The sequence below is a fragment of the Diorhabda carinulata genome, chromosome 9, assembly GCF_026250575.1.
Source record: "Diorhabda carinulata isolate Delta chromosome 9, icDioCari1.1, whole genome shotgun sequence".
Classification (NCBI taxonomy): Eukaryota; Metazoa; Arthropoda; class Insecta; order Coleoptera; family Chrysomelidae; genus Diorhabda; species Diorhabda carinulata.
The window spans coordinates 23,479,102-23,493,849 of NC_079468.1; the positions used below are offsets into that span (position 1 = coordinate 23,479,102).

At 29.8% G+C, this 14,748-nt stretch overlaps 3 protein-coding genes across 3 annotated transcripts; 2 read left to right on the forward strand and 1 right to left on the reverse strand.

Moving 5' to 3' along the window:
• The first annotated feature begins 68 nt into the window (after positions 1-68).
• Positions 69-5,179, forward strand: LOC130897924 (ubiquitin-conjugating enzyme E2-17 kDa). Its single transcript, XM_057806911.1, has 5 exons — positions 69-424; positions 926-989; positions 1,056-1,087; positions 3,075-3,258; positions 3,391-5,179. Exons 1-5 carry the CDS (start codon positions 401-403, stop codon positions 3,528-3,530), a joined length of 444 nt encoding a protein of 147 aa, XP_057662894.1. The 5' UTR covers positions 69-400; the 3' UTR covers positions 3,531-5,179.
• Positions 5,180-8,569: 3,390 nt separating this feature from the next.
• On the reverse strand, positions 8,570-9,099 carry LOC130897926 (60S ribosomal protein L30). The gene has a single exon (XM_057806913.1). The coding sequence runs from the start codon at positions 8,974-8,976 to the stop codon at positions 8,626-8,628; it is 351 nt and encodes a 116-aa protein (XP_057662896.1). The 5' UTR covers positions 8,977-9,099; the 3' UTR covers positions 8,570-8,625.
• Positions 9,100-9,452: 353 nt separating this feature from the next.
• Positions 9,453-12,227, forward strand: LOC130897917 (RISC-loading complex subunit tarbp2-like). Its single transcript, XM_057806903.1, has 4 exons — positions 9,453-10,127; positions 10,305-10,491; positions 10,544-10,763; positions 11,929-12,227. Exons 1-4 carry the CDS (start codon positions 9,788-9,790, stop codon positions 12,148-12,150), a joined length of 969 nt encoding a protein of 322 aa, XP_057662886.1. The 5' UTR covers positions 9,453-9,787; the 3' UTR covers positions 12,151-12,227.
• Positions 12,228-14,748: the final 2,521 nt, after the last annotated feature.

A 14,748-nucleotide genomic window follows, 5' to 3' on the forward strand; every position in this document is an offset into this window, starting at 1 on the left:
TTTGATGTAGTTTAAAGCAGTTTCATAAACTATAGAAAACTTTGTTATCAACTTTATTAGAGAAGTCAGTAAAAAATAAATTCTGTTATACCGACAGAAAATAATTGTCGCCACGGAAGTGAACAGTCATATATTCTGGAACATTACAATTTTTAAGTGCACATTTAAGTGAAGACGGGGTGTTAACAAGCTTTTTAGTTTCTCTTGTATTTATTTCCACCCATTTGTCTGGTATAAAAACATATTTTGGGTGAATGATCGACAAACCATATTTATTTGATTTACGTCGTGTCTGTGAGTTTTGAAGGAGGCCATCTTTGCAATCTCTAGTAGAGGTCTTCAGCTTGCGCTTTCATTGTCTGGTGGGATACCAGTATTTATTACAGACACATTTCATCAAATGGCTTTAAAACGAATTAATAAGGTACGTTAAAGTATTAAGTTTCAGTGAATAAATGTAAGATTGTACGTGCATTATTTAAAATGTGTTTTTAACATTCATCGAACGCCCTTAACGATTTCGTGAAGTATAAATGTGAACACTTTTAGAACAACGTTTATTGTGTGGAAGATTGAGTTTCCTTGTCCTAATTTCGTTGAAAAAAAAACGTGCAAGGTTCTAATCTAATATTTTTTTTAATGAAAATCTGTCATACGTGACAGGATCGGAATAATTTAGAACTTATCATTTCAAAAATCTTTCCGAAAATGCCGGAATTTATAAATAATATTACACCCAATTTTTAAATTTATAGAAATATAAACTTATTTTCTAGTGGATATGAAAAATTTTTGTGAAATAGTGTTATTTTTACGACACTAATATAGATTTCACATGGATAACCTCACCATATTAGGCCCACAACTTTCAAGTGTCTATAATTAACTACAAAGGTATTTGAAATAATTGATTTCTCACTTGTAGGAATTACAAGACCTCGGCAGAGATCCTCCGGCACAATGTTCAGCAGGTCCTGTTGGAGATGATTGTAAGTGTTTCGAGAATTAATTTCACAGTGGTATTTAACAGAATTGATTTTTTTCGTTTATTACAGTATTTCATTGGCAAGCCACAATTATGGGACCAGTAAGTACCATTTAGTTATATTATCCTTTGATATTAGTCATACAAAGACGTCCTTTGAGGTCATTGACATTTTTTTACATTTAACAAAGTGTTGCAAGGTTTTGTTTGATAATAATTTACTGGAAAATGTTCATTGTGTGTTTTCTGTTGATTAATCACATTTTTTTTTTGTTTACTTATAATTAATTTTGAAATTTTTGTAGAAACTCAAAGAGGGTGAATCATAATGTGTTTATTAACATTTAACAGAAAATAAAACAGGTTTTCAAAAAAATGTAATCGTATATGTGGTAAATTGATTATTTGACAATTTTTTTCATTTAATTTTTGAAATATACCTTGTTCTTTAATTCTTGGTATCAACTTTTAAATAAATGAGTATTTTTTGAAAATTTTCAATAATGTACCTTAGTGATCTACTTGGTGATTTTCCCTTCTGAAATTATTATTTTATCAGTGTTGCCATCTACAGATGGGTCATTCTCAATGAAGAGTTGGTATACAAAGTGTTATAAAAATGCGAATCATTTTTTATAGCAACACCTCCATGTGTTGTTAGGAGTTTGAAACTGTTTCAAAATATTTAGTGCAGTGTCTGCATTTTTTAAACAATATGTTGAGTTGTAAGTTCAAAAATGTGCCAGAAATGCTCATGAAATGTTTGAATCTGTTGAAGTTTTTGACCTAGTAATCTGAGGATTGTTTACATCAAAATGAGCACCTAAAATGTGAAAAATTGTTGAATTTTTAACCTAAGACTGTTTACAAACGCAATGAGCGACTTGGAAGTGGAAGTTAGTCAAATGTTTAACGTAGTAACTTTGGAGACTGTTTACAACCAAAATGAGGACGTAAAATGTGTTTACCAACTGGAATATAGGAAATTAGTCAAAGCTGATAAAGTAGGAACTTTGAAGACTGTATACAACCTAATTGGGCACTTCAAACGTGTAGTTTGGTTAAATTTTGAACCTAAGACTGTTTATACCTGAAATAAGCGGCTCAGAAGTGAAAATTAGTGAAATTTCTTATGTAAGACTATTTACAAATGAAATAATTGAGTCAAAAGAGGAAATTAGTCAAAGTTTATAATGTAGGAACTTTGAAGACTGTTTACAACTGAATTAAGCTGCTCAGAAATGAAAATTAGTGAAATTTATGACGTAAGACTGTTTATAACTGAATTAAGCGGCTCAGAAACTGAAATTAGTCAAATGTATAAAGTAAGACTGTTTTCAATCGAAATGAGCGGCTCAGAATTGGAAATCAGTCAGTTACAGATAACAGAACCAAAGAGATTTATTTATCAAAATTGGTAGAGATATTGAAACCCAGGACTAAGGATCTGACTATGAGACAGTTAATAATAGTTTAAACTTGAAACAATCGAGCATCGAAGTCATAGTCATTATTCTATGAGGGAATGTTGAGATCAGATATGTAAATTCTGAATTATACAAGGAGTTACTGAAACATTTGAAACATAGCATGTGAAGAAACTAACCTAAAAACTTATTCACTATAACAATGGACCTCTTCAACATTCACTCACTACTGGTTTGTGAAGTTTTGGCTGAAATGAAAATGTTTTGTAGCAATTTGTTGTTATAGCCATTTCATCAGATATTGGTTGGGAAAAGTGCCATGAAGTTGGAATTTCTGGAACTTTTTTTCTTTGAGTACTCTTCAAAAACTACTTGTGTGCCAAAAATTGTGGCTACAGCGCCTGGACTAACAGTTGGGGTACAAATATTAATGAGAACCTTGATTCAACGTATAAATTCTTTGATGATGGACCTCCAATTATTCCATATTTAACATTATTAGACTATTTGTAGTGGGGTTACTTTGATCTATCAAAGAAACCTTCTAGGGGAAATAATTTTGATTTACTCTTTTTTTCGTTCAAGTTTAATTGTGATAAGAAAAAATTTCTACAGATTGGTTGACGTTGTATGAATAAAATATTATTTAATGATTTTTTCAGCCAGATAGTCCATACCAGGGCGGAGTATTTTTCTTAACAATACATTTCCCTACAGACTACCCCTTTAAACCACCAAAAGTGGCGTTCACAACAAGAATCTATCATCCTAACATAAATAGTAATGGTAGTATCTGTCTCGATATATTACGTTCGCAATGGTCTCCAGCTCTTACTATTTCAAAAGGTGAGTAACCCCCAAAGATTGTCAATTTATTAAATCGCCCGATTTCTTTATATAATTTCGATTATCTATTCACGGGATATACAAAAAAAAAACAAATTCGATATGCGTAGTGTAACGTTTTGTTATTTTCAGTTTTGTTATCAATCTGCTCACTGTTATGTGATCCGAACCCAGATGATCCATTAGTACCAGAAATTGCTAGGATATACAAAACCGATCGGGAAAAATACAACGAGTTAGCGCGTGAGTGGACTCGCAAGTATGCTATGTGATGGCCCGGCCCCTTCGATCCACATCTCACACATTAGAAGAAAAACAAAAACAATTTATTTAATAATACATAAAAAAAAAACAAAAAATATCAACAAACACACCGGAGGGGATCGGCCAGCCTGTAATTTTTCACAATTTGATAATAAATATAAACAAAATTGTAACGTAACGCTTTTTGAAGTTTCGGGTTCCACCACAACAACTTTTCATATTTCAGTCGTCTCGTTGCCTTTACCGCCACACTCAAACTGATACTTTTTACTGTTAGATAAATTAATATGTAGGTACTTTGACGTTCAATTAGGTGTATTATATTAAATATAAATATATATAATTTCGAAAATTATTTTTTTTTTAGTATTTCTGAAAAAAAAAATACGAGTTTGTACGTACATAATTAAATCTGTAGACGATTTGTAAGTAGTCAGTTTTGTATGGAAAAATCTTTATTCGAATGGATAAATGAAAATATAGTAGGCAGTAGATTTTGTTTTTTTCGAAAAAAGAAAATTATATTTCGTTTAATTTTACCACCATCGGCTGGTCAATTGAAACTTCTCGAGGCTTCCAAATAATTTTGTTCCCGATAATTTATTTACTTTATGATAATTGAAATGTTCGATAGAAACAAATGTTACTTCAACTCATTAAATAATATTTAAAAAGTGACTTTGTCGACTTTTAATTTATTCAATATATATAATTATTAAAATTGTTAGCTATTTTTTTTTCTATTTTGTACCTTTGTGTTTCAAATGACCGACCATATAAAAAAATTCAATCTACCCCCTATACGGATTTTTTTTCACTTTCATACTCTTTTTTTTTTCGTTCATTAAACTACCATTCGATTGAGTCAATTCCTATAAATCAATTTATAAATAACCCGCGGGGGCTAATAACTCAAATAATATAAAAATCTAATCACAAATGTATGAAAAAGTTCAGCATATTAAGGCCGGCATACACGTTACGGTAAAATGAATCGACTGATATTCGTATATTCCACCCTTTTTCCCTTCGAGAACTATTTTTAACCTCACTTTTTAGTACCTCGTATTATCAATTTCACTAACAATAGTAATTACGATTTGTATAAGGCCGGCACACACGTTACGGTGCCGCTAACTCCACCAGTGTGCTTTTATATTGAAAATTTCAATTAAATAAAAAGTTTTATCGCGTTTATTAAAAATATGGTAGTGATACTAATGATGCGGTATATTTGCCGCCGTGCGGTAGTGATACGGTACCGTCGCGTGTGATCCGGCCTTAATATATATACAGTTTTTTTTATTTCAATCACTTTTTTTTCGATTTAAAAGTTTAGATACACGTTTTCATGTAGTTTAAATTCATTTTTTTCTTAATTGGAAATTATAAAACAATTATTTGAAACACAAAGGGTTATAAAATTAATTATTACACGCCTAGTTTGTCCCATATTTAGATGTTTATAATCTCTTACAGGATTAGTCAATCTCCTCCAGGATTTTTTTAATGTACCGTACACTTTTTACTCCCCCTTAATTTAAATTATTCAGTGTAAAATATGAAATCTTCTTACTTGATAAGGAAACTTAGGAATATTTGTTATATATATTTTTTTCTCGTAATTGAAACAGGACACATTAAATAATAAAATCCACTGGAGTGTCTTTTTTCTTCTTCTTTTTTTTAAGTGTTTTGTGATAGTGAGCGAGACTCTCGAAAGTTTTTTTATATATAAATATATATAGTGAATTTTTTTTGTCGGTTATTTGGGACAATAAAACGATGTATGTTATTCGAAATGTTTCGACACCCGAATGTCTCTCGAAATCCACTTTTACTGTCACGACGAATTATTGTCGGAGAAGCAATAGAAAAGGGCTTAACATACAGTTTAAATTTAGGATCTAATATAATAATAAAATTATTAAAACTGTTGTTTGATTTTATCTTCAACCCACGTTTATAGCAAACCACAATAGTACCATAGTTGCGTTAAGGTGGTTAACTACGAGAATCACTTTTCGTTTCGTATTTACCTCGCCGTACGGCAGAGACGCGGTCCGGTCGCGTGTGTTCCAACCTTTATCCATCTAGGTATTCCTTAACCTCACTTTTTCGTACATCCTACTATTAATATCCACTGTATTTAAATTTAATCGTTTGTCATGAAGATTATCCTAGTTATTTAATAGTTTTTCAAAATATTTTGAATTTTCCAAATTGCATTGAGAAAATATTTCATATAGTTGTCAACTTAAGTTATAAAACTATCATAGGCAGGCACACACGTACCTGCACCGCAAATCTCCCCAAATCCACTTTTACAGTCGCAAATTGGGAATTGGTTATCGTGGAAAATTATAAGAATGACAATGAAAACTTTGAATTTGTTTTGATATAAACAAGTAAGTATTTTTACCTCTAACTCAATTAGTTAATAAAATAGTTTCTGAGTAGTATACAGGTTGTTTGAATTATATACACAGAAATTTTTTGGAGGGTTGGAGAGCTCACGGGTTAGTTTTTCCCAATAAACCCTGTCCCAAGTGTCACAATAGTTTAGATTTTTTCCAGAATCACCTTTTAAATTATTTATGCCAAGAAGCAAATCTTTGGATAAGAAAAAACTAGATTTAAAATGGTTTTTTGTAATGGATTCAAAAGTTGTCAAATTTTCACTGTTATAAAAGTTTTCTTTTAATACGAACAGTATCAAGTGATTATTTATTTAGCTTAAGGATACATACGATGCGTTTTGATGATTAAGAAGCAAAATTTTGGGTCATTTTCGAAAAACCTTAAAAAAAAACTAAACTACCATAACACTTGGGTATAGGGAGTATCGGGAAAATCAAATACATCAGAATTTCTTTGAAACGTACTTATCATATTTTCATAATTATTAATTTTATTTAGTATAGAAAGTGGAAAAAATTGGATAAAAACTTGACTTTGGACTAGTTTTTTATATAAATAACTACTTTTACCTGTTTTGTTAACAAGTTATCGATATAATCGCCTTTAGTAAATACACTTCCTTTGGAATCTATTTATTAAATTTACACTTTAATATCTAATAATAATTTTATTTCATTTATTCGTATGGGAAGGGTAAAAAAATGATGAGAAAACACAATTAAGAATAGTTTTAATATAAATAAGTACTTTTACCTCTTGCAACAAATTATAATCCGGTATATTTTACAAATTACATCGTTAGTAAACGATTTTTATGAAATATATAATTTCTCTGTAATTAAACTAACACACTTCTTGTGTTTTACTTTAATAATTAACACAAAAACGAACAAAAAATAATCTATTGCATGATTACGCAACCTAACCCCATTTTATTGACATTAGTGGTCCGGTGTGTTCCCATATTGAGTGCATTCACGGTGCCTGAAATGCTCTTGAGCGTTTCACATAGCGACTACGATATTTATCAATTATAATCTTTCGCTTTATATTTATCTCAATGATTAAAACGCCTCGTAATCAATCCCACTTGGGTTTATGATTATAACGCTTTAGGCTAAGTGGAACGCACTCGTTGACATGTATCAGTATCTAAAATTGACATAAGCCATAGATATAAAGGTTTTTCGGAAACGATGACCATCTGTCTGATTGATCCCCTATTAGCTGATTGCGGATCCTAACCCAGAACGAGATTTGAATCACAGTTCTGAACGTCAGGTGTAATTACAGATATATACGAAGAAATTAAAAAAAATAAACATTTCCTATTGTTTATATTTCTTTAATTTTTTTTATTTACTGATAAAAGATCTATGTTATAGCAGAGTGCTTTGTAAATTAAAAAAAAGTGTTTTTTCTTGAGAAATTTGCACCATGCATTATTTTCAAATTTGAGCTATTGGTAAAAAGAGTGTGCATTTTGATATTATCTATTGGTTTCTTATTGCTGTTTTATTGAAATATTAATCAACTATTATAAACCACAGAATGTTCAATACCACTTGCAGTCTTAAGTCATATTTTATTACGAAGCTGTTTTTTCTGAAATAACTCTTGTTGTTGGCAAATAAATTGCGCTCATCAGTCTTTCAGTTTCTAGTTTTTTATCAAAAACAAAAAATCAGTGTTGTTTGAAATGTTTTACCAGTTAATGTCATTGTCTATATAAAGTTTTTGAGACAAAAACACGTTGAAATTAAAAAGACTCATTACATCTGACGCAAATCTGTCTTTTATGTAAGAGAAGGCTCAAGACTACAGCATAAATACTCACAGCAACAAGGCTCCGAGTATTTATGAAGAGGAAGAAAGAGGGATGTTTCCAGATTTTGATAACGAAACACTTAATACTGAATTTATTAAATATTTTCGTGTCAATCAAGAACAATTACATATCGTAGAACTTGAGCGGGGAATATATAATAAAACTGCCATCAGAAAGACATCCAAAGCCCATATCACGTGAATAAAAAGTTGCTTGTCACTTTTATTGTATAATGCACAATAACATTGCACTGATTCAAACAATAATTCATTTTTTTTGAGATTTTGTGCTTTGTGGGCGTTTATAGCAGACCATGCGCTTAGAAATATTAAAAATTGAGTTTGAAAAGCCAGAAAGCTGATAATTGACATTTAAGACCAGCCTTAATCAATTAACCTCGACAAAAGTATTACTGCAAAAAATTTATTACCTTCTTGAACAGACGGAATCTATTATTAGCTATAAGCAAGTGGAAAACTGATCAACCAAAGAAGACAGGTGGAATCCCCGACTAATAAATTATAATACATATATTTAAATTAAGATTTTTAAAGCTAACCTCAAAAGAAATATCCCCAACATATGAAACTGAGGAAATAAATATCATTAACTACAAAGTTTGAGAAGACAAATATAAAACTAATAGTTATTTGTTTGATATAAATCGAAATAAGATACAGTAATTGTGCTTAAAAAAAACTAAACTCGATGTTCGTAATAACATTAAAGTAAAATAATACTTTCAACACTTACCCTTGTTCTTTTATCTCGGAAAAGAGGAATATAGAAAATAAACACTTAAGGTTCACAATTTATTCAAAATATTTTGTATGCTTAAAATAATTCGACATAGTCTATTTTTCACCTCCTTCTGATGCTGGCATGGACCTAATGATATCACTGTCTCCTGGATCGGTGATAGACATAGCACACACCCTGAAGTATTTTCCACAAGCCGTTCCTAACTCGACGTTGTTACCAGAATAGTGATGTACTCCAGTTTTGGCTAACATGGCGTAATATTCAATTTCTGATTTTCTAAGTGGAGGTGTGTTGTTAGAAATGATGATAAGTTTCGATTTACCTTGTCTTAAGGTCTTAAGTGTCTGCTTGTAACCTAGACAGTATTTTCCAGATTTCATTACCAAAGCCAAACGACTGTTTATACTCTCAATTGCCTTTTTCTGTTTCTTTTGAGCAACCATTTTTGTTAATTTACTAGTCGCAGATTAGCAGAAATACAAAAAAAAAACCGTGGATCGGTCGAGAACCTCAACAACACTTTCCGATGAATCGAAGAAAAGAACTTCAACCACGTTGTGAAAGATTAATGTATGTAAGTTGGCAATATAGTTTCCGTTTATACCAACCGAACTGTCAGACATATTTTAAAACGATTAGTTCTATGGTCAAAAATATCTTACTGCTATATTATAATACTATCCGGTATATATTTAACTATAGTAACAATAGCTGAAATTTGTATAAATACAAAAAATTCTCCGAATTATAATCACATAAAATCTGTTTTTACATAAGGTTTTAAGAAACCTGAATCACACCACTAGAAATCACTACGTAAAAAGTTTCCAAAATAGAAGGGATGCCAATGAATAAAATACTTTTGTTTATTTTTTTAGACAAGAACCGTTTCTATACTCAATAAAACAACTATGAACGCAGTTCAATATATGTTCATATTGCTGTGTAAAGCTGACTATTATTTAACCAATCAGGAATCTCCAAAATTGCCAATTTAAATCAAAATCACTCTTCCAAAGGTTAAAAACAGTGTACAGTGAAATTTTATTCATAGAAAGATGTATTTTTGAGCAAATCGTATTTATTTTTGAATAAAATAATTCTGTTTCAAAATAACATTTTAAATTATACATACAAAAAAACGCAACTACAGTGCTAGTCAATTTAAAAATTTTATTTGGAGGTTATATATTGTTGTCGAATACTGTTTCTAGAAGAATTGTTATTGTTTGAGGATACTTTATTTAAAAAAGAATGTCAAAACTAGCAAAAAATCCAGCTATGGTTCTTCAAGAACTTACCGTGAAAAAATGTTTGGGACCTCCGAATTTTGAAATTGTTCATAGTATAAGTGGTACACATGAAAATAGATTTGATTATCGAGTTAGGGTAGCTGGTGTCGAAGCTATCGGAACAGGTTCTTCGAAACAAATTAGCAAACATGATGCTGCATACAAAGCTTTAAAAATGCTAGAAGAGATAGGAATATACGATCCGGTCGAACTTCCCATGGAAGAGTTTAAGGCATCAGCTATGCAAAAACAAGCCGGATATAGGATTGGTAGTCCTAATAAATTATCTATAAATTGTATTGGTAAGTTTGTTTTACTTCATATTAGTGCATTGTAGTGTAAGTGTAGTTTATAAAGTTGAAGTAAAAGATTGATTGTTGTAAAAGCGTTTGAAAATCAATAAACTATCAGTTTTCACTGATGATAAACTTGATTAATTGTATGTTTCGTTGGATTTTGTTCGACTTAAAACGTTTCAGGACCTCTGAAAGATCTATGCATGGAAAACAAAATAGAAGATCCTGTTTTTACTGAAATATCCGATGTAGGGCCACCACATTGTCGTGAATTTACTTATGAATGTTGTATAGGTTCTGTTAAAACAATTGCTACGGCTAATACTAAAAAAATGGCGAAACAACTGACTGCAAAGGAGATGTTGGAGAGGTATTTTTTTTAAGGTAGAAAATTTCGGAGTATTTTAAAATCTATGCCTTAGATTGAAATATATTCTTCCAACTATTAAATTAGAGGCGCCGCGTAAAACTGAGGAACAGAAAACTTTAATGCCTTCAGAAATAGATCTTGCCGCTCTACAAAAGTATAATGAGGTTTTCTCAGATATAGTACCAGACAAAAAAGTTAAAGTAGATGACTTTGCATCTGTATTCAATAGATTGATGCTTGAATACAAAAAAACTAGAGAAGATTTCAATGAGGTAAGTACTACCAGTTTTTTTGTATGTTCATATTTCAATGTTATCGCTTTGAACAAAAAATTTAATTTTTTCTTAAATAACTTTGATTTTTTTACTCAATTTATAGAAAGATCGTAACAAATACACGTTAGTTTAGCGTTTTCTAAGTCTAAGTCCATTTATAAATATTCCAGATGCCAAACATTAATACTTCCGGTTTTACCATTAATTGGAACTGTTGACTTCCTGTTTGGCGTTTTTAACTGATTTTTAAAGATGAAACGAAAGGTTTTCTTTGAGAGGCTATTTTTAATTGATTGGGGGTAAGCTGAAGGGGGGAAAAATACGTTTTTATTTACATTCGAATTTTAAATTAGGTTATGTTAACTATAGTTTCAATTAGGTTAGGTTGAGTTGACTTTAGCTTCAATTAGGTTATGTTCACTTAGGTTAAGTTTCCTCTAGCTTGGATTACTTTAGCTTTAATTAAATTATGTTTCCTTTAGTTACTATTAGGTTAGGTTTACTTTAGCTGAGGTTAGGTTATTTTAATTAGCCGAGGAAGTTTTGTGTCTTGTAATTCATAAATCCAATTCAAAAAACCGATCCGGAAGTCGACTAATCCAATTATTGGTACAACGGGAAGTACTCAATTCCGACATATTGGACTTCGGAAATGCGAAATTAACATGTTACGGTAGTATTTCCGATATTTTCAACCAATGCAAACATCTGATTTTGAAATTCAGTAGTAACGTTTTTGCGGTAATTTTCGTTTCCCTCCGTTGGCAATAAAATTTAAATTGTATACTGTCAACATATTTGTTAAAACGTTGCCAAATCAAAATTTATTGTACATATTTTGCGAATCATCTGTGATTTTAATATTATCTTAGATTTAAAAAAAAATTATCATTTGAAATTGAATAAATTTTATTATTTTCATTGTAAATAACATCCCTTATTTTGATAATAGATAATTTTATAGTTATTTTGTTTATTGATACATAGCAAGTAAATTTAGGGAAATGAATTTACTATTGGCAACGTAGCGTCGTGCTGTCAATTGCATCGGGCATCCATTAATATCAGTATAAAATAAACAGTGGGAGAGGTAACATGTCTTGTACGTTTATTTGTTTTCGGATGTAAATAACCTTTTTTTAGTATTTCGCAATTTTTTAAGGAATTTACTGAAATATCTCCAGATTCTTTGGAAAGAATGTTAAAAAAATTAGGTTTGCAATATGTAATTTTTCCATTACAAGAACAAGAACCAATTATACTGGCATTGAGAATAAATTGTGATGTACCCTTTGCCACAATGGCTGTTGGTAGAACGGAAGAATTAGCTAAATCTGAAGTGATAAATAACACTTTCAAAATGCTTGATTGCTTTATTAAATAACAAAAAAAAACATTGTAAACATGAGTTTAGAATTTATTTTTTTTGTGGTAAATCAATAAAAATAATTTGAAAAACCATCATTAGCTCAATTCTTTTAAACCTTTTTTCATAAAATCGAAATCCTCTAATGGTTTAATGTACGTGGTATAATTTTTATTGACATCATTGTCTGAAGATGATAATTTTCATACCAAAACGTGGATCAATGTGACTGAGTAGTGATAGTGTTAATTATGAATATAATCATACAACTAAAATGAGAGTTTCCCTTGAAAACTTGTCCTACTCACCCCAATCGGATATCATCAAGTACGGACACCTATAAAGGGGTAGGTAAATAAAATTCTTTTTTTTTTGCAAAAATTACTGTTTATTAACTTGACTAGATAATCGAAGTTAGATCATAACTATGTGGTTCGTATCAACAATTGAAACCATATGATACGTATCACAAAAACACCATTAATTAAATCATGCAATTAATTATTTGATGAGATTGACGACACAACTATGAATATTTTATAATAAAAATTTCAAGCATTAACACAATATTGTTTCATATGGAAACTACAGATTTAATAGTATTTATAGATCAACAAGATCAGTTGGAAATTAATGATGGATTATTTATCCCAAATAAATGACAATTTAATATTTGAAATTATTCTTCTTTTCGCACTTTTGGGAAAATTACGACACAATTTCATGTGATAATACAAAGTTGTATAGTCCAAATATCGATATACTCAATACCCTAATTGAAATAGTATGAATGCGAGGTTAAGTTAAATATATTACATTGTTGTCACGTTGCAATTTTTTTTCCAAGTGATGTACAATGATATTTTAAATTTATTATTATTACTTACAATTAAACTAATAAAACATTATGGTAATAAATCTGAATAGAATAATAATTAATTATTCATGATATAATAATTCAATATTGATAAAATACAAATTGATAACATTTCAAAATGTACTGACACTATTACTTGATTTTGATAAAAATAAATCTGTCAACAACGACGACGCACGGGTACCAACGCTTAGAATATGATTTCCCTAATATATGAGTAATGATTTCATATGCAATTTGGATATTAAAATTTCATTTTATAACTGCAATTGTTATATTTGTATTAATAACAATAAAAATGTTTTTCTGATTTTTTAAGTTATAATCCCCTCGCACCTTTTCATTAATTTTACGTTAAAATGTTTTACATCGTTGCCACGTTGTATTTTTTTCCTATTGGTATATTGAATTATTATTTTCAGTTAAACTACTTAAAAATTGTAGTAATCATTATAAAAAGATAAATATTATTCATAAAATTATAATTTGTTATCGATAAAATACAAATTGATAACGCTTCAAAATGTACTGACACTATTACTTGATTTTGATAAAAATAAATCTGTCAACAACGTTGACACACGGCTACCAACGTTTAAAATATGATTTCCTTAATAAAATGAGTTATGATTTCATTTGCATTTTGGATATTTATACTTCGTTCGTTGGCTGCAATTGTAATCTTTTTATTACTGTCAAAAAACAATACATTAATATTAATCTGTGTAATTTTATACTGCAAATGATAATTTATTGTGATAAAAACGAGTTTTTATGGATCTTTTTGATATATTTGAGGTTAATTGTCAGTATGTACACTTTTTATTTATTACTATGCAGTTGTTTATGTAGAAATAATATTTTTACGAACACTAGAGTCTGGTATGAAACTTAAGAACAATTTTTGTTCTGTTGAGCCTTTGCACATGAAAGTTATTGTTAAAAATGTGTTTTTTCAGTATTTTTAATCGTGTTCAGTAATATATCTGAATGTTTTAATGATTAACGAGAATGAGAAAGCATAGAAAGATCTTGTTGATACGTAAAATTTTTTTGAACAATTGTAGATATGCTTGAAACTAATGTTCCAATTAACATAGTTATTAAAATAAAAAGAGAAAATGTAATTTGTACAAAAAATTTATTTTTTCAAGTACACAGTCTTCTGAAATTTTCTATTCGCTACAATTATTATGCACTTAAAAAATAAAATTCGAGTTACAAGTTTTTGAAAGAAAAATTTATTTCCTTGCAACTGGCACTTGAACTTAAACAAAAATACAAAAAAATCTTTGGCACTTTTTAAAATTAATCGATTTACATTTAAGTCTTTGATACACCACATTAAAATTATGACACGCTTTCGTTCTCTTATACAAATTCAGTTCCGGTACTGTAGGTCTCAAAATGTCTCATTTAGTGATAACTGCCCGCCATAAATAAGATTTTTTGATTGTTTTTCATTTTTGGGTTAGAGGGCACATAAAGATTCTGGTAGGTCCTGTTTGAGCTACTCTAGAGTTATTTTTGTATCGGCTGTCTTCGAAATCTTTAAGAACCAGAACCTTCTCAACAATAGACTACCAATCCTTTCTGTCCTGGTGCTTCTAACGTCGAACCCCTAGTTGGATCAGATCCACCTCAACGTCTTTATCAATTTCTAGAGCGTTTATCTTTTGAGGTGGGTACCCAAAGATGTAATAACTGTACCAAGAGTAGATTAGAAGCAAATTGGTAGC